The following is a 25394-nucleotide window of genomic DNA, read 5'->3' on the forward strand; positions in this document are numbered from 1 at the left end:
TTTTATCTTTCTTTTGATACCAGGGTTCGTACGGTCCTTAGAAAATTTATTCAACATTTTCATGAAAAAATATAATCTTGTTTCTTTACTTTTACTTTAAAATTAAAAATTCTAAGTATCACATTTTGTACTGCTATATATATTTACCCTGAAATCTTAAGTGTGGTAGTGAATGGGAATATATTAAAATTCATCCTATTTTTATAGCCATTTCTTAAAACTTTTAAGGGCTGTATGAGCCCTGACTTATATTTACACAAACTTAACAAAAAAGTATCTTAGACCATATACCATCGAGCAGTGTTTCCCAAACCTAAGACTTTTGTGTACCCTTTCTAAATTTTTCGTAACGCTGTGCACGTAATAAATAAATGAATGTATTTTTTACTATAAAATAACTGTACAAAAGTTAGAAATCACAATTGGCTGTTGATACCACTAATTATTAATTGTTAACTCTGCAAAAAATAGCCAATAGAAAAATAAGTAATCGTAAATTTTCATGGCCCTGGGGGTAAGCGTAACACATTTTGGGAAACACTTCATCTATGGCATAGAGCAGTGTTTCCCAAAGCATGGTACTCGTACCCCCAGGGGTACGGGAACAGTTTAGTGAGGGTACGCGTTCTTATGCAAAAAATCTTGCAACAAACGAAAATTTCAACATTTTTTATTTAAGAACAAAACTAGCCATGAAAATTTGCGATTACGTATTTTTCTATTGGCTTTTTTTTTTACAGGGTTAACAGTTAAAAATGAGTGGTGTCAACAGCCAGTTGTGATTTTTAACTTTTGAGCAATTTTTTTATAGTAATGGTTTGTAATAAATTCCACTTATTTTGATTATTTTTATAAAATATAATTTTTATTTTTAACACAGAATACGGATCGCTGGATAGAATTTACAACATTTGGTACCGAAAAAGAAAAATAAACATATTTTTAAAAAGATACATTAATTTTTTTATTAGTGGCACACAGCATTACGAAAAATTTACAAGGGGTACACAAAAGTCGTAAGTTTGGGAAACACTGGCATAGAGGGATAAATGTGCTTCGATTAATCTGAAATTATTTGTTTGTGAGTTGTTTTTTTCTCACTGAAACTGGTAATTAGCAATAAAAAACATCCCTTTTTTAAGTTAGCATTAATATCTTACCACCTTTTTTAATAAAGCTTAGTTTTCTTAACTTCACGAAATGTTGTATTTGCGCTTTCTTGGCAAGGAATGGATTAAAATCTCAGGCTGGCCACCCACCTGGAATTATCAGGGAATTTTTTTTATACTGGAAGAAACCTGGAAATGTCAGGGAAATTTGGATAAAAACCTGGAAAAATCAGGGAATTTTAAAGAAAAGCTGGAAATTTTTTCTTTGATCATTTTTTTAATTTCACCAATTTAAATTATTTACTAATTTTCTTAATTTAAATTATTTCATCCATTTTACCCACTTTTTTTAAACGGAAATGTATCGCCAAACAGTTGAAATATCATCAACTTAGCGATACTTTGCTTGCATCAAAATTTGCTCCATTACAGCTCTGTTAAACTAGAATGCCGCATAAAATTCTACCATGGTTGCTAAACGAATGTAGACACCTTTGACCGTTATGGGACTGTGCAATTTAGGAAAGATTCTGGTGGAGGTGGAAAAAAGGGATTAGGAAATTAGCTTCTGTTTTTAAATTCTGTCCTTGGGGCTAAATCCATTTATGGCTCAAGTTTGTTCTGATGCTTTGTCGGTAATTTTTTTTTCTATTTTGACAAAATGTTTTTGTATTTTTAACTTTATGAAATTCTCCAAAAATTAGTTGGTTATAATTTAATAATAATAGACTTCATATTGCACCTTTTTTCTGAAAGCTTTTCTACTCCCATTCAAAGAAATCTATGAATTATTTTTTCCCAGCAAACCAACCAATCACATTTTTTTACAATCGCTAACAGCAATGTTTGTTGACAAATCTTTACAATTGTTGCATTAATGATTTTTGATTCAAAATTTTTTATCAAAACATTAAAAATGAAATAAAAAATCTTGCCAAATTGTCAAAATAAATTATTTTTTTCAAGATGATATGTTAAAAAAATAATATTTTGAATGAAATATTTTATAATACCGACACTTTTCTTGTACACATCCTACACTTTATAAGAAAAAAGAAACAAAAACCTGGAAATTTTAAGATTTTTATCTGGAAAAATCAGGGAAATTTGAAATCTGATTTGAGTGGCCACCCTGAATCTGAAAGATCTTACAACTAAAAATTTTTTAAAATCAATTGAATATTATTATTTTCTACCAGTTATCTTTAAATATTTTGGTTAATACAACTATTTCCTGCATTTTGACACTTGGAAAAGCATCAAGTTTTACAAGTCGTCTTCTTTGATGATAATAAACAGTTTTCCACTGATGTAAAAAATTTTTTTAAATGCCCATCTGATTGACACTCGCCATTCAGGTATCGGTAGGGGGGATTTACTTGCCACCCTTTCAGGGGGCAACATATTAGGGGGGGGGGAAACGTTGCTCCCACAGTAAGGACAGATAGTACAAAGATTGAAAGAACATCCATGCTTTCTCCAGGATTCAATCCCAGGACCTTTCGGGTGCAAGGTTGAACACTACACAGTCCGGTTGGCACTGTAAATTTGGAAGAGCTGTTTTCTGAGTTCAACCCCTCAGTGCCCAGTGTTTAGCTTCCAACTCCACTGGATTTATCCAGTAGACTACTGGAATTTGCCTGTTTCTCCTGGTTCTTGTATATTTCAAAAAATTTCCTAAGCTTTCTAAAAAATCTCTATCGAAATAGCTATTTTGCACAGTTTATTGCTTACTTAAATATAGAAACCAGTGAGCGAAATCAGTGGAAAATAAAGCCAAATCAGGCCGAAAAAAATGCTACTGCCGATAGAAAAATTAAACGGCTATGCATTCAAGATAGAAAAATTTCATCAGATGCCATTAGATGTGAAATAAATGCAGCGGGTATTGCAGTAAGTTCAAGAACAATAAGAAGAAGGTTATCAGGATTTGGACTACAAGTTAGAATTCCAAGGAAAAAACCCCATTTAAATCAAAAGCAACGCGAGAAACGAGTAAAGTAGGCAAAAGAACACATTAAATGGTCAGAAAATCAATGAAAGCAAGTAATCTGGAGCAATGAGAGTAAAAGCTGGTCTCCTTTATAGAAATCAGTTGAAAAGTTTGTTCAGTTTATTTTTATTCAGCCCTTCTCAAAATAATTTTTAAAAAAATCTTCAACTATTTTTGACTAATAAAGTGCTTATTACTATTCAAAATTATGAATTAGCTTAGCACATAACATTTCAATTTTATTTAATGTTAATCATAACTGGAAAATATTGCTAGTTGTTCTATTTTGATGACCATAAATATCCCTAAAATTCCCCGGATTCTACTGGATTTTTTCCTATCCATAACGGTGACGTGAATGTCACCGTTGAGGTCGAAAGTAGATAGTGGTCACATTAATGTGACTGGACTGTGTATATATATATATGTGTGTGTGTGTATATATATATAGCACGATAAATAAATACAAAAAGGAAAAAACAGGAAGAAAATTAAGAAAAACAATAAGTTTCATTTACTGCTCATAAGCTGCAAGTAAATAAACAGAACTCATGAAACAAGTTCAAAATGTAGAGAAAACATGGAAAAAATTACAGAACAAAAAATGGGGGAAAAAGAAAAATAATAATAAAAATAACAAGAAACTGGAAGGAAAAAAATCCGGAAAATAAAAATAAAATATCTTTTATTTTCCGGATTTTTCTTCATTTTTTTCTCTCCTTTTCTTCGGATTTTTTTTTCTCCAGTTTCTTGTTATTTTTATTATTATTTTTCGTTTTCCCCCTTTTTTCATTGTTGTGTAATTGTTTTTCCATGTTTTCTCTACCTTTTGAATATATATATGATAGTTTTCTTTAATGTCATTGTAATTTATTATCATTCTCGAATTCTTTGAATTTTGTGTTCTTTCTCCGGTATATTTCTTTTTTTTTTCGTCTTAAAAATGTGAACAGCAGTCGATATAAATAGCATAAGTAGAATTTTAGATATCAAAATTCAAACGAGCATTCTTTTTAAATAGCCTTAAAATTATTAGTAGCTCTTTGCAAACTAAGCAATTTTACTACTGTGACAATGCAGAAACGCTCCCAGATCTAGAAGAAAAGCAGGAAGAGAACAAAATTTTTTCTCTCTCCGCGTGCAGTAACGCGGAAAATCTGATTTCAGTACTGTTTTTACATCTGTTGCACCACCTGTTCGATTACGAAACGAAACTTTCCGTGACATTGCTCTTTCGGAAACTGTTTACACAATTATTCGAATGTCCAGACGATCTCAGCTAAATAGTTTTTCTTCTTCTTCGTTTCAGTTCCCTTTGAAGATATAGACATGACGAGAAGTGCTATATTGTTCGCGATAGTTTTCTGTGTTTTTTTCGAAAAAATAAAAGGTGGTCCGAAACTGATTGTGGTTTTAGTGGATGGTGTAAGGTGGGATCTTATAGATGATCCGAAATTGAAAGGCTTCAAAAGGATTGCCGATACGGGGGTGAGAGCGCCTTATGTTACACCGATTTTTCCTTCCATTTCTTATCCCAACTGGTATACCATCGCTACTGGCAAGTCAGATTTTATAGAATCAATCATCTATTAAACTTATTTTTTATTTTCTTAAATTTGCACTATTTAATTATATTATATTACTTAATTTTTATTAAAATAGTGAACATGTTAATTTATTTATAACCGTCGTTGAACAGCCGACACAAATTTTGGGTTTACTATTGTTCATTTCCGTAGCCTTGTAATTCTGAACCCAATCCAGAAGACAAGGAAACTCCTGAATCAAGCATTGGGAGAAATTTGCCTTCGGGGAGGACTTTTTTGATGGAACTAACCAGCATTTGCGTTACATGGGGAGGAAAACTCCGAAAACATCCCATGGTTAGCCTGACTGCAAGGGGACTCAAACTCATGATCCATCTACTACTGCGGTTATTTTACATTAACACTGTGGACCGTGCAAGCCGAATGCGGAATTCTTATCGAGCAGCCATAGCTGGGATTCGCACCCGGTTCCCCTGATTAGAAGGCGAACGATCTATCCCCTGAGCCATCACGGCCCGATTAATAAATAAATTTGGTGTTTTGATCATGCCATGTAGATCTAATGCATTCGTTTTCTTCAAGGTTCTGGTACTGAAAAACATTATTAAAGTTTGCTGGGTGACACTTTAGAGCTTTGTCAAGAAATTCTTTCTATTTTAAAACCTTATGGAGGTCTTTGTTTCGTATAAGCCATCTTGCTTTAGCTATTTTTGTCAAGATTTTATTTTGAGCCGTAGTGACTCAGGGGATAGAGAGTTTGCTTTCCAAAGAGGTGAAACGGGTTCGAATCCCAGCGATGGCTGGTCGATATGAATTCCGCAACCGGCTCTCATCGACCATGGCGCTGACATAAAAAAAACATCCTATAGACGGTTTCATTGATAGACGGATCATGGGTTAGACGGTCTGGCTAACCGTGGGAGGTTCTCGTGGTTTTCCGCTCCATGTAACGAAAATGCCGGTTAGTTCAATCAGAAAGTATTCCACGAAGGCAAATTTCTCCCAATACTTAATCCAGGAGTTTTACTTGTCTTCTGGATTGGGCTCAAAATTACAAGGTTACGGAGTTGAACAATAGTAGTCGTATACTCAAAAATTGGGTCGATTATTTAATATAATCGTTAATTTATTTAAAAAAAGTAAAATACAATATTTGCATATAATTTTTAAAATTCTTAAAATATTGTGATTACTTATTGTCAAGTTACAAAAATTGTTAATTTTAGAGTTATGACAGATGATAGTCCCTCAAAGTCAAGGGGTTAAAATTGATCAAAAACTGTTAGTTGCAACCAACATTTCCATCTCAAAATTGCGGAGAAAATAATCCAGAGTAGCTACATTTTGCAAAAAAATTTAAAAACTGATAGTAAAAGATCAAGAAACCAAATATTTTAAGTCAATAGTATCGACCCAAAGTATACAGGGTGCGTAGCGAATTAAAAAAGGTGCTTATTTTCGATTTTCGTTTTTTAAAAGCCCTTAAAGGTGCTTTTTTCATTGCGTTTTTTTAAAAAGTGCTTAATTTTCCCTTTTTCAAAATGAGATTTTTCCTTTACTATGTTGATTTTCGCTTCGCATTATGCAAAAAGACACAGTTCAGATTGTTCTATTCAACATTTTCGTAATTAATTCAACCCCAATCTATTTCGGCCTATAGTCAGTCCGTAGCGTATGAAAACGCCATTCGTTTTACATGTTTCAAAATTTCATGATTTTTGACAATTGTCGAAAACAATGTCAAAAGGTTTTTTTTTGACATGACGGTTAAAGCAAGGTAAGAGCGTCGATTGCCAAAAACTTTCCAACTCTGCCTAATTATGATATTTTTTTAAAGTGCTTAAAAATATTTTTTGAGTGCTTGAAAAGTGCTTAAAAAGTACTTATTTTGTGTTGAATAATTTGGTTACGCACTGTATACTCTCGATTTGTATACTCCGATTTGTATACTCTCGATTTGTATACTCTCGATACCTCAAAGTTGAAGGGACGTTAAAAAATTTCAAGAAAACAAGTTTAGAACTAAATATGTTTTTAAAAGTAGAAAAATATATTCTAAAATATTACTTTAAGAAGTTGAGTCATGTAACATAAGAATAATTACTATTAAATGTGTATGTAATGATAGTTGACTATAAGTCTAAATACAACAATGATAATATTATTTTTAAAAGTGAGACAAAAAAGGGATGCATTAAATAAAAAAGAATTAGAGTACAATAATTTTGCATTGCCATTCTACCGAAAAAATTCAATTTTCATTTCGAAAAAAATTCGACATAACAAAGTTTAGAGAACAAACTCTTTCGACATAATAATTCAAATTAATATTAGGTGAATATATAATGCCAAGGAGGAAAATAATTTTTTTTTTTTTTTTTTGCATAACAAGGTTTTTGAGATATCGAGGGTATATTGTACTTGTGTTATACCTGAATTCCTAAAATTAACGCGAACCTCTTGTCCCCATGTAAAACCTCTTGTCCCCACGTATTGTCTTGTCACTATTAATAATATATTCTTTGGTATTAAATACCTATTGCAGGGATGCCATGGGAGACTAAAAAAGTAAAAAATGGTAGAAACTCAATTTATTTTTAATTATTTATTATCTCTGATTATTCAATCGTAACTACCTCTATGATTTTTTTTAAAAATTATTCCTATTTAAAGCCAAAATATACTAGAATACACTCCCAAAGGAATATGTAGTATGATTAAACGTAGTGTGGTGAGCAACCCAGAAGAGGAGTGGTTATTCAACCAGGACGCCAGGGTCACCTCTGTAACAGAGCTCATGACATAATTTTCTGTCATTGATTATTTTCCTATTGTATATATTTATTTTATTTTTATCTTATTTTTTATTCAATTTGGATTGATTATTGTGCGTTGTAAATATATATATATATATATATATATATATATATATATATATATATATATATATATATATATATATATATATATATATATATATATATATATATATATATATATATATATATATATATATATATATATATATATATATATATATATATATATATATATATATATATATATAATATTTAGCCCAGACCTTCCTTAATATTATCGATCATCATAATCTTCATGATTATTTTATTTTATATTGTTTATGATTATATTGTTGTTTAATTATACCCCATGCCACTCAACATTTCTTGATTGTCCATGTCACACGAACCCTCTCTCGATCTTTTGGTGCTGAGCACCCCCTCTTCCTCCCATCTCCATTCCTCCTCATCATCGATTTATTACTACAGATGAATCGGTTAATGCCGCTTCGAGCCAGCGCACCGAGATTTATGTGATTTCTACCATTTCTACTAGAATGCACACTACATCCTAAAAGAGCCCTCATTAAAATTCAGGACAAGAAAAAATCAATAGAAAATGGTGCACCATATGGAAAACAAAAATTAATCCTAATAAATCAAACTTACTTATCATAAGAAAAGTCATGAAAGAAAATAGATGATAATTAAAAAAGAACTATTTAATCAAGAAATACCTATTGTAAACAGTGCAAAGTACTTAGGTGTTACCTTAACGAACACATTAGATTAGAATAAGCATATTACTGATGTTATTAAAAAAGGAAATCTGCCTACCATGCCCTCGTTCCAATTTTATCATCCAACTCAAAAATGGTCTTAAACACCAATAGAACAATCTACATCAGGGGTTTCCAACTTACATGTGGCCTGGGGCCACAATTAAAAACACCAGTCAAATGGCGGGCCACAACTTTATCAAAATTTTATAAAGGACTCTTTTAGGTTTGAAGGAACATTAAATATTACTGTCAGATTTTTATCAAAGTTTTTTTTTAATCTATCGCATTTTTTCAACTTATTAGGAATTATAGCAAAAAAAAAAAAAAAAAAAAAATCTCGAGCATATGAAATTAAATTTTTTTTCCTTTTCGGCTCATGCGATATTCAATTCAAGGCATTTAAATAAAACATGATATTCATTCCCTCTTTTATGATTTTTAAAATTTATAAATGTAAACAATTTCGTCCAAAATGAGTGGTTTCAAAAAGTTAATGGGGGAATTGCTTCGAGAAAATTTCTGATTCGCACACGCTAAATTATATTCACAAAAAAAAAAAAAAAAAAAAAAAAAAAAAAAAAAAAAAAAAAAAACGAGAATCTTGGATACAAAACCTGAGAAATAAATTCTTTGTACTGTTGGTATGTTAAATTTCACAGAAACGAAGAAATTAGGTTTCTTTAAACGAAACAAAAGTATTTTAAACCCATATAGATTTTTTACGAAAATAGTCCTCAAAAAAATGGCAACTAATATATTTTAGTTCGTGGGCCACAAAAAAAAAAGGCTTCGAGGGCCTTCTACATCATGTGCACATGGGGAACGTTAACTGAGACCCAAATTAAAAAACATTAGAACATTTTTCAAAATAAAATTCTCCGAAAAATTACACGTGCGCCCTGGCATATTAGTAATAATACGATGCATAAAAATCTTAAAATAGATCACTTAGATAATTATTTACAACGACTCAGCACATCCTTCTTTAAAAAGGAAGCTTCAAGATGTTCAAAATGTAATTTCAATAATATTTTCGACATAATTTACGTAAACGCCAAATTCAGCCCCGCCATTAGCGACGATATCCTATCAAAATACTACTTTAATTAAGTTATTATCGCATTCCACAGTGGGCCAGCATCCAAGGTTTCGTTGCCAAAATTAGTATTTCGATAAAATTTGTTTCAAAATTTGTATTTAGGGGTTTTTATGTGCAGGTAAATTGAATTCATAGTTGAAATTTTGAAATACACTAAAAATACACCAAAAAAACAAAATGGCGGCTGAAATATGGCGAGCAAAAATAAAAAAAATAATATAGTACTTTTAAATAATTAAAAATAGAAATAAAAATATAATAATTTTCGTAATTTTATATTAAAGATGAAAAGCAAATTATATTTCCGAAGTAATATTACAAAATAACGCGAATTAATTACAAAATAATGCGAAAACATGAAAAAAAACATAATTTTGGTTTTTCGGTATATTTAGTCCACCTTTGCAATACGAGCAAAATGGGGCAGGTTTTTTCGAAAAAAGAAGCATCAAAGAAGACAAAAAAAAGTTTAGCTAATTACCTCGTGGAACTTTTTGGAACTAAGTTTCGAAAGTCATTCAAACATTGTAAAATGTCAAATGATAAGATATAAACTATAAGTTTATCAAGAGTATTAACTAATCCAACACATTGAAAAATTGTACTATAATTTCAGACTAATTACTTTGATAAAAATGTAACAGAAAGGTGAAAATCCTATATATATTTCCGAAATGTAAATTTAAAACTTACATTTAAAAAAAAATCTTTTAAACATATTTTTCACTATATTTTTCTCTCGTCGATCCAAAAAGTAAATTATAATGTTTGGAATGATTATGAATACTTAATTTGGGCGATATCAAAGCTGCCTAAACATATTTTAGTTGAAATTTAATTTTTGACCTTTGGCCAAAGATCATGGTCTTCTGGCCCACTTTGCGTTGGTATGTTAAATTTCACAGAAACGAAGAAATTAGGTTTCTTTAAACGAAAGAAATATATTTTAAACCCATGTAGATTTTTTACGAAAATAGTCCGCAAAAAAATGGCAACTAATATATTTTAGTTCGTGGGCTAAAAAAAAAAGGCTTCGAGGGCCACTGATCTACATCATGTGCATTAGACCTATTCTAACCTATGCCTCCCCATCACAGGGAACGTTAACTAAGACCGAAATTAGAAAATTTAACATTTTTCAAAATAAAATTCTCCGAAAAATTACACGTGCGCCCTGATATATTAGCAATAATACGATGCATAAAGATCTTAAAATAGATCACTTAAAATAATTATTTACAACGACTCAGCACATCCTTCTTTAAAAAGGAAGCTGCAAGATGTTCAAAATGTAATTTCAATAATATTTTCGACTTCCGCTTAATTTACGAAAACGCCAAATTCAGCCCCGCCACCGCCTTCTTCGTCAGCGACGGTATCCTATCAAAATACTTTAATTAACTTATTATCGCACTCTTTTAATTTACTCAAGATGAACTGCATCACTCTGCACCGTAGAAGCCCTTGGGGGGGGAAGGGGGAGTGATGCAGGGATTCAAGAGTAGCATCCACTCTTCAGCATCCCTTCGAAAGTTTTATCAATTCCGCTGTATAGATGTACATATTTTATTTTTTCCATCGTGTATTTTATTTTTTATTTATCTAGACTGCGAATTTATTTACGCTTTTATTTCCTTTGTTATATTTAATGTTTTATTCATTTATATATTGTATATATGTAACTACGCTTTGCGTATTTTTCATTACCCCCTCCCTTCCCTCATGTTATTTTCAAATTTGATGAATGAGCTTAGATAAACAAAGCTTAAATCAGTACTGGAATACATATTCGTAAGTAAACTGAAAAAAAAAAAATGTACGTATAACAAAAAATACGTGTACGTACTAATACTAGATTGCCGAATTGAGATCACATTCATGTGATCTGGGGCAGCTAGAGTCAGAAAGTTTCGTTTCATATATGGTATGTGAATGGAGAATCACTCGATTGCTTAGACAAAGAATATAGAACTGGAGAGTCCAGCTCTTGGATTACGAAACTAACACGGGGAACTGCTCGGTGTAATATGCTATACAAGAAAAACGACTTATAGGGTGAGCAACATACTCAGATATAGCAAAGTGCCATTTGTTCCAACACATTAAGTTCCAACGCATGCGCATAAGAAGCAAAGTGACAGTCAGAAGGTACGTGACCTCTGAATCAGTTGCTGGACAAACTGCATGTATGGTAAAGATAAAACTTTTCTTCTTCATCTAAACTCTTCCCCATTTCCAGTATTGGATAGGAGGAGAGGAGGGTGCAAACCCGTTTCTAGAACCTCAACTGTTGTTCTCCCAAATATTGTTTTTTCCCGTTATACATAAGGACCACACGTAACCTTAGAGGACTAGTTTGCATTATGTCCATGAAAGGTAGCCTTCTTCCCCTATGTGTCCCGCAGTAAACTGATCGTAAGGACACGGTTCCAAGTAGAACACCGAACTCAAGCATCACTGGCTGCGGTCAGTAAGTGGGCAGATGACCACTTTGATCAGCCTGCGTAAGGACCGAGGGTCCACGGTATCGGTTCTCGTTAAACTGTTGTACAGTAAAGTGCTCGACTTCTCGCGCAGGTCTTCGGGCTACGAAACCCGGGGAGCCATTCTCTCTCCAGAGGATCAAAATTGCGATTTCATGTCTTCGGGTCACCCTCAGGGTTGCTTCCCAGACCGTTGACAATAGCCTATTTTGCAACTCTAGTGTGACGTAAGTAAAGTACCTAACTACCTAAGTATGTTTTTTGGCTTAGATGTGGTCTTTAAGAGATTAAATTATTAATGTGAGTGTCCTCTCATTAGGTAAGGCACTTGTGTTTTGGAAAATTCGAATTCTTATAGAGAGAAAAACTGCCATGGACTTTCTCAAGTAGAAAATGAAATATTAATTATTTGTTTGCTTATAGGTCTCTATCCAGAAAACCATGGATTTGTTGATAACTATCTTTACGATAACGATACGGATACTTATTACCTTGGGAATTTAGATCCAAATTCCACGGATCCAATTTGGTGGAACGGGGCAGAGCCTATTTGGATCACAGCCGAAAAGAACCAGCTGACATCTGCCATGTATTGGTGGGGCGGATGCGAAGCGAGGATCAGAGGTTACCATCCTGCAATATGCGAGAGAGAACGTTTTGGTCCCTCAACGCCAGAAGAAAAAGAAGATTTTTTGGAGAGGATTGATGATATTGTTGAAATGTTCAAACCATCCAAAAGATTTCCTAAGGATCGATTATCGCTTGTTCTAATGTATTACGGCTCTACGGATTACGCAGGTGAGATACTTATTTCAGATAGATTCTTTGATTAGAATCTTCTTTTCGATAGTTTTATTGATATCTATGCAAACAGTTCACAATTAAAGAGAGTAATGATAGTTAAATCACATTTTATGCCTTTCATAGCAGTTTAGACCAAATTATTTACTGTGAGCTGCGAAGGTTCAGGGGATAGAGCGTTTGCCTTCCAATTAGGTGAACTGGGTTCGATTCCCAGCGATGGCAGGTCGATTTGAATTCCTCACCCTGCTCGCACCGACCACAGTGCTGACGTAAAAATATCCTAACTGGTAGACGTATCGTGGGTTAGAGATCCCTAGCCGTCCGGGTAACCGTGGGAGGTTTTCGTGGTTTTCCTGTCCATGTTACGAAAATGTAGGTTCGTTCCATCAAAAAGTCCCTCCTGAAGGTAAACTGCCACCCAATATTTAATCCAGGAGTTCCCTTGTCATCTGAATCGGGTTCAAAATTTCAAGGCTTCTGAGTTGAACATTAGTAGTAGTCGTAAACCCTATACGTCTGCTGTTTAACGATGGTTATAAAATAAAGTTCTCTACTGTATAGTGGATGTAGTTTCTTTGTAGAATTTAAGTATAATTTTTGGCCGTGTGAGATATATTCTTATTTTGTTATAAAGGAGGGATATTTATTTTAGAAAAATAAATGAAAACGGTTACGAAAAATTTATTTATTATGTAAATCTTATTATAATGAACACGGCCACATTCTAAAATTATAAAATAAAGAAGAAAGTCTTTTAAAAGGATCAAGAGAATCATTCTTATTGTAACATAAAAAAACCCGTTAATTAGCTCCAACGCCAAGAATTAAAAATTAAAAGTAATTGAATTGTCCCCAACGGACAGTTAGGAGTACAGGAAAAGTTCCATGGTTGGAGATTTATGGAAAGATAACTTAGCCAAGAACAAAACAAGACAGGTAATATTAAATTTGAAAATAATTTGGCGAAAGCTATACGCCAAAAAGACTGGGAGAATTAGTATAACTACGTAACTGCACATTTTTGTGATACAAAATAAGGAGTAAAGGGTTATAAATAGATTTTGTTTCCAATTTAGTTGCGACAGTGAATTAGCGAGTTTTACATTCGTTTTGAAATGAAAAGTTAGAAGCTACAGTGACTGTTAAGAAAATAATATAAACATTTCTATTAGATTTTTATAAAATGTCATAAAAGTGAAATAATTGGTTTAATTTAATTAAAATTTATTTATGAATGATTAAAAAAATAAATTTAAGATAAAAAAAAAGAAATGTTATAAGCTAGGAAATGCCTATTGTGGCATCACAGTGTCCTCAGACTTAGAATCAGGATATTACTATATTAAAAACTTATAATATCTTCACCTTGGAATCGTGGACTATGACCTCAAAAGACGAATGTGGATTTGGAAGAAAAATCCTTTAAAGTTTTTTTGGTGGTTAGATAACAGATTGACGGACAATGGAGAAGGAGATTCAGCCATGAACTTTACTGCCTTTATAAAGCACCTAACATTATCAAATATATCAAAATTCAAAAGATGAATTGGGCTGGGCCATCTAATGCGGTCACCAGGTCACCAATTAAATGCACAGTGCGTAAAAAAAGAACAGACTACAACGAATAACTTTTGATCTAATGATCGGATCTTCAAGTTCTAGGATTCAATCTTAATGGTTCGATGGGGTGACCGTACATATGCTAATTAATTAGTGAAGACGATATTCGAAGTTACAAAATCAGACACAAAAGCGTACTTTTCCTGCATAAACATACATTTTTTCCCCCGACGGATTCAGATTTTGACCCCACAAATTTAGGAAGTAGCCGCAATCTGGGAAATATGGTTCAAGCAGTTTAATCTTAACAGCTGAGAAAAATTTGGTTCCCTTAATATTAATTTTATTTTTTACACATTTCATTATATCTCAAGAATTTTTCAAGCGAACTAAAACATTTTCGCTTACAATCATAAAATTCGTTTATCCAAAGATAAATTCATACAAAAATATTTTTTCATTATATTTTATTTAATTGCAGTCGAAATAACTTTGAATAATAAGACGTAAATTTTTTCAAGTCATTTTAAAGAATGGAATTTTGCATGGCAAAATCGGTCGAATAGTTCCTGAGAAATCGAACTTTTACGAATGTCGCATTTTTAAAAATTCACTTTCTCAGGAACTATTCGACCGTTTCGCTTAAGTTTTGTATTTTGCTTTGTATAAATGTATTGTTTAAAATGATGTAAAAATTGCATACTTTACAATTAAAAATGTTTAAATAATGTCATAAATAAAATTATGAAAAATATTAATTACTTTACTGTAAGTTGTATTTTGTAAAGAATTATCTTTGGATAAACGAATTTTATAATTGTTCACGTTTGTGTATCAATTGGTTAACATTGTAAAGCAATACGTTAAAAATAAATACAAATAGGAAGTAAATGAAAAAATCCCATTACATGTGTGTTTAAATAAAAGAGTATTGCCTATAAACTGGTGCAAAACATGTAATTATTTAAAAACTACAGTGCGTCTAATAATTGAGTCTAAATATTGTAATATACTAATATAATACCTGATATAATAAATATTCTATATTTATGTAATATATCGTCGAATTTATATTACATATCGTCCAATTTAACCAATCGATACACGAACGTAAACAAGTGCAAACCGGTTTCAGTCACGTAAAAACACTAAAGCTGTATAGTATCACCTGATAATTAAGATTTTACATAGAATCTTATAGTGCGTCGAATAATTTGGCCACGGATTGTAGCCGTAAATATCTAGTCACCAATCACCAATAACGATTTTCCGAGTGGACGTGTTCTTGAACCAAAATTAATGGATATTTTGACTAAATGTTTTAACTTATGTTTTAATGGAATCAAGTTCTTCAATTGAGACTTTAATTCTGTTATTATATATTTTTGAAAGGTCATCAATACGGTCCAAATTCAAAGGAGATGAAAGAAGCTTTGTATGACATAGATAGCATTCTAGATTCCATGATGAAGAAGTTACGAAAAGCTGGTTTGGATGACGAAGTAATTTTTATTTCATTAACTTAAGGCCTGTTTACACGGTCCAATTTCTTGAATCCGAGAAATTGGACGGATTTCTCTGTCCAAGGAATTGTATGATTCGTTGACACTATCCAAGTTCTTGAATGTCGCTGATTCGTTGAAAGAAAAACTCGCGCATGCGCATTGTTCATATTCAACATTATAAAATAATACTTACATAAGTTTAAAATTGCTAAATAAATTCAAATAAAATCATAACAACACAAATAAACCGCAACAGATCAATTTATTTGGACTAAAATATATGAAAACAGACAGGAAGATGACATAATTTGCTGCCTGATTGTTGACGCCACAAAACCTAAGACGCTGATTGGTTAAGGGAGAAAAAACTTGGATGGAAAGTAGAACATGCTCTATTATCGTCCAAGAAGTTGGACCAAGTTCTTGGATGTTTGTTTACACGATCAAAGCTCAAAGCAAAACAAGTTTCCATCAATATCAATCAATCTCTGTTCAAGAAATTGGATCGTCTAAACAGGCCTTTAAACTTAATGATCTTAATGAACACATTCGGAAGACTTGATTTACTTTATTAACAAATCATCAGTTGTTTATTAACAAATCATCAGTTGTATCTTTTTTATGACTGCCTCCCCAAGTCTTGATGGTCCCATCAAAATTTTTTTATGGTTTATGTTGGTTTCAATGCATTACGTGATCATCCAACACCATCATCTAACATTTTACATTATGCTTTCATGGTGTTTATATGCCAACATACTTCCATCCTTTCATAATGGAAAATGCTACTTTAATACTTTGATGGTTAACAATCAAGAGAAATTTGATTCTCATGAACCAACAATCCATGATGGTTCGTACTATATATTTTCATGATGGTTTGAAGGTATTTCTTGTTTGTTCTCAGGAATATAACATCAAAACAATATTTTTTTTAAATATTGGACCATCATAAATCAGACCCAGTTCCCACAATGGGCTGATATTGGTTTATGATCACTCCAACTATTGATTTTGAAGAAACTATGATGGAAATTTTGGATGGTTCAACATGAACAAACCATCAAAACAAGTTGGTTTTCTTATGCTGAGCCATCGTAAATCAGTCCGAATTCCTACATTGGATGATGGTTACTTATGTTTGCTACCATCAGAAAGTATAATTGTTCATGATGGCATTATTAATGGCTACCATCAAGATTATGGTCCATCAATGGAAAACCTTTGAAAATTTTGACTTGGGTCCCTTGCCACTGAGCATTTTCCCCCTTCCTTTTCATTTATTTCTCCTACAATACCTGATTTTCTTCCTTACATACATTGTAATACCTAAGTGCAAAATTTTTGATGGTTTTCCATTGATTGACTAACATAATCTTGATGGCTATAATTAATAATTCCATCATGAATCATTATATTTTTGATGGTAACCGACATAGGTAACCATCCCCCTAATGTAGGAATGTGGACTGATTTTTCAGGGTCCAACATAAGAACAGAAACTTGTTTTGATGGTTTGTTCATGTTGAACCATCAGAAATTTCCATCATTGTTTATAAAAGAAACATAAAGAAAACCAAATGTTTTTGATGGTATATTCCTGCTGAACCAACAAAACTTTCTATTAAACCATCATGTAAATGCATTGTTGAACCATTATAGATCATCTAAAATTTCCATCACAGTTAATAAAGGAAACACAAAAAAAATCCATATAGTTTTGATGGTATATTCCTGCTGAACCAACAAAACTTTCTATTAAACCATCATGTAAATGCATTGTTGAACCATTATAGATCATCTAAAATTTCCATCACAGTTAATAAAGGAAACACAAAAAAAATCCATATAGTTTTGATGGTATATTCCTGCTGAACCAACAAAACTTTCTATTAAAGCATAATGTAAATGCATTGTTGTACTACTATTATGGACCATCACGAATTTCCATACAATACTAGAAATCAAATGATAGAACAATCACGAACAACCATCATCCCAATGTAGGAGTTCGAGCTGATTCATGATGACCCAACATAAAAAATTTTTTTTATGATATATTCTTGAGAACTAACAAGAATTCCCAATAAACCATCATGAAAATGTGCAGTTAAAACCATCATGAACCATTACGGATAACATGGACAGTTGACTCACGAGAATCAAACTTCTCCTGATGGTAAACCATCATAGTATTCACTTTCCAACATGGAATGATGGAAGTTTGTTTGTATATCAAACACCATGAACGCATAAGGGGAAATGTTGAATGATGGTGACCATCAAATGATATTGGACTGTCACAGTGAAACCAACAAACCATCAAAAAAAATTTAAGGGATCATCAAAAACTTTGACTTGAGTACGCAACGATTACTCTTAATACTTACAAGTTAAAATATTCTCGCAAAAACCCGCAGCGTGCCCTGCGAGTCAATGACGTAACCAACGGTATGATTGTGGTAATGTGGTAAGCACTGGTCTCAAGCCGCTTTTATTTCAAAGAACAGCCTGATATTGAAGGTATTGGCTATTTAGTTCTAAGGGCCGATCAAATAACTCTTGAAAATATTATGTGAAATACATACCTCATTTAAATAATTTTGAAGTTCTCTTTTTTTCGTAATTCTCTTCGATTCTGACGTTCTTAATGTCTTAAACTTAGTTCCTTCCGGAAATTTTAAAAAACAAAATGCCTGTTTGTCTGAAAAGTATAGCGAAACTATTTCCGCGACCGGAAATAAAATTTCCAAAGAACAATGTTCTATCAGGTTTTATAAGATAAGGATGTAGAAAAATGGATCGTAAATTATGCAGTTTCGGAAGACAGCTTCGTAAATTATATCGCTTTCACCTGACAGTTATGTTCCATTATTTATAAGATTTTTTTTACCAAAAACTTATGAGAGAAAACTATGTGTGTTGGGTTTAACTGCGATTTTAACTCTTTTATTTGACAGTTTTACTAGTTATAACTCCTTCAATTGATAATTCCGTTCATTATAACTCTTTCAATTGACAGTGCCATTCCGTTAATTAAAACTCTCTCAGTTTACAGTTCCGTTCCGCTATATATTAAAAAAATTTAACCCAAATCACACGAGAGAAGAATGCTTTATAGCTTGGGATTAACCACCATTTTAACTCTTTTATTTGAAAGTTCTGTTAATTATTACTCTTTCAATTGACAATTCTGGTAATTACAAATCTTTCTGTTGTTAGTGCCGTTCCGTTAATTAAAGTTCTTTCAGTTTACAGTTACGTTCCATTATTTATAAATTTTTTTTTTAAATCCGAATCACCCGAGTGAAGAGTACTCTATTACTTAGGATTAACCATGATTTTAACTCTTTCATTTGACAGTTCTGTTAATTATAATTCTTTCCGTTGACAATTTTATTAATTATAACTCTTTCAATTGACAATTATGTTATTTATAACTCTTTCAATTGACAATTCCGCTAATTATAACTCTTTCAGTTGACGGGAAAATTCCGTTAATTAAAGCTTTTTCAGTTTACAGTTCCGTTCCGTTATTTATTAAAAAATTTAACGCGAATCAATTGTCAACTGTTTCTGAGCATCTATAACAAGTTTAAATATTTTGTTAAATCTGTGATCACATAGTCTTCCACCTAAAAGTCTTATGATTATTATTGTTAAGATTATTATTGTTATGATTATTATTGTTATATTGATTGTTAAGAATCCTCTCAAACTATTTAATCATTATTTATAGGTGAATCTCATGGTTGTTTCTGATCACGGAATGCATGACCTTTCAAATGTGAAATTCATTGATATTGATAAATTTAGTGATCTCATAAAGTATCAAGTATCGTTCGGAACAATGTCTATGATTATTCCTCAGGATAATATGCTGGATAAGGTAAATATCTATGAAAACAATATGCTAGATAAGATAAGGTAAATATCGAAGAAAATAATATGCTACATAAGATAAGGTAAATATCTTTGAAAATAATATGCTAGATAAGATAAGGTAAATATCTATGGAAATAATATACCAGATAAGATGAGGTAAATCTCTATGAAAATAATATGCTAGATAAGATAACTAAAGATCTATGAAATATTATGCTAAATAAGATAAGATCTATGAAACTGTTATGCTAGATAAGATAAGGTCTATGAAAATAATATGCTAGATAAGATAAGGTATCTATGGAAGTAATATACCAGATAAGATGAGGTAAATCTCTATGGAAATAATATGCTAGATAAGATAATTAAACATCTATGAAATATTATGCTAAATATGATAAGATCTATGAAACTATTATGCTAGATAAGATAAGGTCTATGAAAATAATATGCTAGATAAGATAAGTTAAATATCTATGGAAATAATATGCCAGATTAAGATGAGGTAAATCTCCATGAAAATAATATGCTAGATAAGTTATGAAAATATTATGCTAGATAAGATGAAGTAAATATTTATGGAAATAATATGTTAGATTAGGTAAATATCTATGAAAATAACATTGATAAGATAAGTATATATGGAGATATAATTAATGAAGGAAACCTATGAAAACAATATGTTGCAAGAGATAAATATTTATAATGACAACATGCTATGCCGATAATTATAAACAAAGTAAGCACGTGGAGAAATAATTTTCTAGATAAAGTCAATATTTATGGCAATAATTTGCAATATGTGATAAGTAAGTGACGCGATAATATTCTGGATAAAATATTAGTAGATAATGGTAATTATATTAGTCATCTCCATGGGTATTAGTAATTATATGTATGCATATTATCTCTTATAAAAAGGAGGCAATATTCCTCATAATGTAAATGTCTGTGGAAAAAATATTCCAGGTAATGTAAATGTGTAAGGAAACAATGTTATAAATGGAGTAAATACGTATAGGAATAATATTTTAGGTAAAATAAATACGCATGAGAAAAAAATAAGGAAAGTAAGCAGGTAAGAAGATAATATACCAGAGAGCGAAAATGCATATGGAGATAATTTACCAAATATGGTAACTCAGCATATTTATATAATATTTTAGATGAAGTAAATACGTATGGAAATAATGTATACAAATTAAATAAGTAAGGCGATAATATTCTAGATAAGGTAAATGTATTTGGCTATAATATTCTAAGTTAGATATATGCTTATAAAGACAATATCTCTTGCCGAGTCAAGCCGAAACCTGTTTTAAATGATGACCTAACTTGAAATAGTTAAATCTCGTTACCATAGTCACCGCCACTGCTCCAGACAAATGGTTGGGGGATTTCTTTACATAGACAAACTGTAGACCTAATATATAATCATTGTTAACATTCACCGGTGGCAGTCAACAACCACCTATTTCGGTCATTCACAGTAGCATATATGGTGATTGTTTTCGTAAAGAGAATGCGATCGCATTAAAAATGACTTAACTACTTTTAAACTGTATCAAGGTTAATTCCAACTTTTCTTTTTCAATGTTATAGCTTTACGAAGCAATGAAGCAAGCAAATTTGAATGGGGTCGAAGTATACAAAAAAGAAAATATTCCAGAAAAATATCGAATCAAAGAAAATGAACGGACAACACCTATTGTCTTGATGGCAAATGAGGGATTTTTAATTAAAGGAGTAAGAGAAAAATTATTTAAAATTATTCTTCTTTAATGTATTTCATTATGAAAATTAACAAGTGTTTATTTTTTCCCATTTCCTTTTTAATCTCTAAAGGTATATTTTAAAGTGTAAAACTTTCATAATAAATTTTTTAAAATGAATTGATTATTTAAAAAAAAATATGTAGTATTTTTTTATTATAATTAGCATGTTTTTTCTATAATATTGAGAAAACTAAAAGATGTTTATTTACTTCAGCTCCAGTGGCACGTTTTTAAATGCAGATGTTTTTATAATAAAAAATTTTTTAAAAAATTCCTAACTTTTTACGAAAGTTATTCGAAAAAAAAAATTTTTTTTAAAGCATTTTTTTCTTCAAATTAGTCATTTTGTTTTGTATATTTTATTAAGTAACTCAATAAGTTATAATAGTTCATTTTAAAACTAAAAACTTTCATAATAAAACTTTCGAAATTTATTTGATTTCTCTTTAAGAAACAGTATATTAGGCATTTTTTGTACAAAATTTACTATACTATAACAAAATATACATACAAAAAGCTCTAAAAAAGAACATAAAATATTAACATGTTTTTTAGAAGAAGATTAGAATTATTCCTATGATATTTTTTGTTAGAAAATTTAATCACTGTTTTCTATTTTCTCAGCTGTAATGTTATTCTTTAATATTTAAACATCTTGTTCAATTGTTGGAAAAACTACATTTTCTTTGTAGTTAAGTACAACTACTTTTTTTTTCAAATGTAGCGACTACAAGCTACTTTCCAAACGTAGTCACTAATTTCAGAAGACAAACTTAAATGGAGAACTAAATGTTCACCAATATTCAAAATGATGTTGAATACAAAATTGACTTGGTTAAATATGAAGAGATATTAAGAAGTTTTAATTCATGTTTACATGACATAGTTTTTTTTATTTATTCTATTGCACTCTTTACGACTTTATTCTTTTAACCTTCAAGCTCCATGCTTTTCGCGACAGTGATTTAAGAAATGCCAGGAAGTTATCAAATATTCGTGATTTAATTCATCAATACTTTTTTATATCCACCAAGAAATAAAGTATAGAGCGAAAAACAAAGAAATTAACCACGCTGAATAACTTTCGATTTAATGATCGGATTTTCACGTTCTAGGACTGAATCTTAATGGTTTGAGGGGGTGACGGCAAATATGCTAATTAATTAATGCAGACGATATTTTAGGTAACGAAACCAAACACAAAGGCGTACTTTTGTAAATGTTCCCGTAAAATCATATTTAAAATTCGATTTCTCATGAACAATTTAACCGATTTCGCACCGATTTTTCCGCTTGGCGACAGAGGCATTCTCATTGTGTACGCTGAAGGGACCATGAAGGATTTGCACCAATCAGATTCGATACAATTTTTGCGTTTGAACTTTGTTTCTTTATTTAACTAAGGTTAATTGTTTGCTCAGAAATCGTTGCTAACTACTGTTTTTTGTATCGTATTGCTCACTACGTTACTTCTTTTAAAAAGTAGCGCACTGCACGACGAACTACGGAAAAAAGCAGCGACTACAGTAGTTTCGCTTCTTCCGACCACTGATCTTGTTAAAGAAAATTGTGAAATAAGTTTGTTACTTTTTATGAAAACTAATCTCGTATCTGCATGGAAAAAAAATATAATTTTTATTTCCAACATTTTTCTTTTTAGTTAAGTGATCCCAACAAAGCACTAAAAGGTCACCAAGATAAACTTCATGGTACTCATGGCTATGATCCTGCTCTAGTGGAAGATATGAGAACAATATTTTTGGCAACTGGTCCTGGTAAATATGTCATTTTTATTTATGTGATCAGTTTGTAATTAAGAAAATGAAATGTCATTTAAAAAAAAATTTCGGATAAAAGAAGAATCTGTATACGAATAAAGCAAAAAACAACTTCACAAGAGAACAAATTAAGTCGCAACTACTGTCGGACTACTATTTAACGAACTTCCATTTTGCAAACTGATTAAACCACTAGACCACTTAGGATTTGATAAGATCACTAAAAATGGTGCGTCTTATGTTGACATGCCCTTAGTAAGTAAAATGCCAGATAAAGAATTTTTTTTTCATGTTTGTTTCGCTGAAGAAGAAAATTGTCTACAAGAAACAATATTTATTATTCTTTCATCAGTTTCTCTAAATACGAAAGAAAGGAGTGTATTTAGGTACAATTTTTATTCATTTCTTATTAATAAAATAATAGCTTTTATTCAATAACTTTTGCATTTCACACTCAAGCAAAAAGAAGGCTGTACAAGGTCGCTTCAAGAGTTGGCGACGTTAATAAACGTTCGCGCCATTTGGCGTGTACTTAGATGCAAACTCTGCTCTTTCTCCATTGGGATAATGATTTTTTCTTAACTTGCAACTTAGAGTAGTGTTGGTGTTACCACATTTTGAAGAAGAGCGTTAATGGATTAATATAAACTATACACCAAAGTTAAGGTAGAAACGCGTGTTTGGATAAAAACAACGTGTAAATATTTTGATGTCTTTTAGTAATGCATCGCTATCAAGTTAAAATTCCGAATACTTGTTAAACAACTACCAAGAAATAATACTAATGAATAGTTTAAAGTAAGACTTTTGTCTTTAAAAACAGTGTGGATCTTCTTTATATTTCCAAAATAAAATAAAATCAAAACATCAGATATTTTTTTAAAACCAGCTTCTGTACATTTAATATTCTTGGAACTATTTTTAAATCATTTTTAACTATTTTAGTTTTAATTTTTTCGGTGTTCCTCAAACTTTTGTATTAAAATATTGTGCTTTGACTGTATTAATGCAATATTAGACCGAACTCTTTTTTTTACGGATGTAATCATGTGAGCTAATCACGAGATTATCTTTTCCTTATCTTGCTTACCGGCTTTAATTTTTAATTATTCTCTTAAACTTTTAAATATTTTATTGATTAATAATTTTTCAACATAAATTCTACACAAGCATGACCGAAACTATCAATTTCTTCATTTTTAATGTAATATACTATTGCAGTTTTAGGTCTTTCATTTTTAATTTTGAGACATAGAGCAATTGAAAATTTTAAGTCCCGCAGTGAACTGATCGTTAAGACGCGGTTCTAAGCAGATCACCGAAGTCAAGTATCACTGGCTGCGGTCAGTGTGCGGGTGGGTGACCACTTGGATCAATCCGCGTAGGGACCGAGGGTGTGTGGTATTAGTCCTCGTTAAACTGTTCTGCCGTAAAGTGCTCGACTTCGCGTGCAGGCAGTCGGGCTACCGAAAGGGGGGGGGCATCCCCTTTGCAGAGAATCAAGATTGTGATGGTATGTTTTAGGATCATCCTCTGGGGCGTTTCCCAGACCGTTGCCAATAGCCCATTGTGCAGCTCTAATGCGACGTAAATGAACTACAACAACTATATCTTCTTTTTAAAAACTTTATAACTTATTTTAATTTATAATTTCATATATTTTTCAGCTTTTCAGGAAAGGCGGTTGACTGATGCATTAAATATGACTGACCTGTATAATGTGATGTGCAGTGTTCTGCATCTTGATCCACTACCAAATAATGGATCTTTGGACAAAGTTAAATCAATTTTGAAGAAGGATAAACCATCGCCCACATACATTAAATCGTCAGCCCCTCATCACTTCTATTTCATCTACTCAGTGGTGTCTTCTTTACTGTGTTTATCACTTCACAAATTTAAAATATTATGAAACTCATGTAGGCTGACACACTTTTGAAACTGTTATTGTTTTTATTGCATGTACAGTTCCTGTCAAATTTATTAGACGCACTGTAAGATTCTTTGTAAAATCTTAATTATCAGGTGATACTATACAGCGTTATTGTTTTTAAGTGACTGAAAACGGTTTGCACCTGTTCTATACAGCGTTATTGTTTTTAAGTGACTGAAAACGGTTTGCACCTGTTCTATACAGCGTTATTGTTTTTAAGTGACTGAAAACGGTTTGCACCTGTTCTATACAGCGTTATTGTTTTTAAGTGACTGAAAACGGTTTGCACCTGTTCTATACAGCGTTATTGTTTTTAAGTGACTGAAAACGGTTTGCACCTGTT

The 25394-nt window shown here is 31.5% G+C and overlaps 1 protein-coding gene across 1 annotated transcript; it reads left to right on the forward strand.

Annotated features, from left to right (window-relative positions):
* Positions 1 to 4342: 4342 nt before the first annotated feature.
* LOC107441075 (glycerophosphocholine cholinephosphodiesterase ENPP6) lies at positions 4343 to 25394 on the forward strand. Its single transcript, XM_016054215.4, has 7 exons — positions 4343 to 4660; positions 12235 to 12609; positions 15568 to 15677; positions 19420 to 19569; positions 21168 to 21311; positions 23001 to 23115; positions 24786 to 25394. The coding sequence occupies exons 1-7, from the start codon at positions 4432 to 4434 to the stop codon at positions 25028 to 25030; spliced, it is 1368 nt and encodes a 455-aa protein (XP_015909701.3). The 5' UTR covers positions 4343 to 4431; the 3' UTR covers positions 25031 to 25394.

The sequence above is a fragment of the Parasteatoda tepidariorum genome, chromosome 5, assembly GCF_982258835.1.
Source record: "Parasteatoda tepidariorum strain Cologne lab strain chromosome 5, Ptep-v5.0, whole genome shotgun sequence".
NCBI lineage: Eukaryota > Metazoa > Arthropoda > Arachnida > Araneae > Theridiidae > Parasteatoda > Parasteatoda tepidariorum.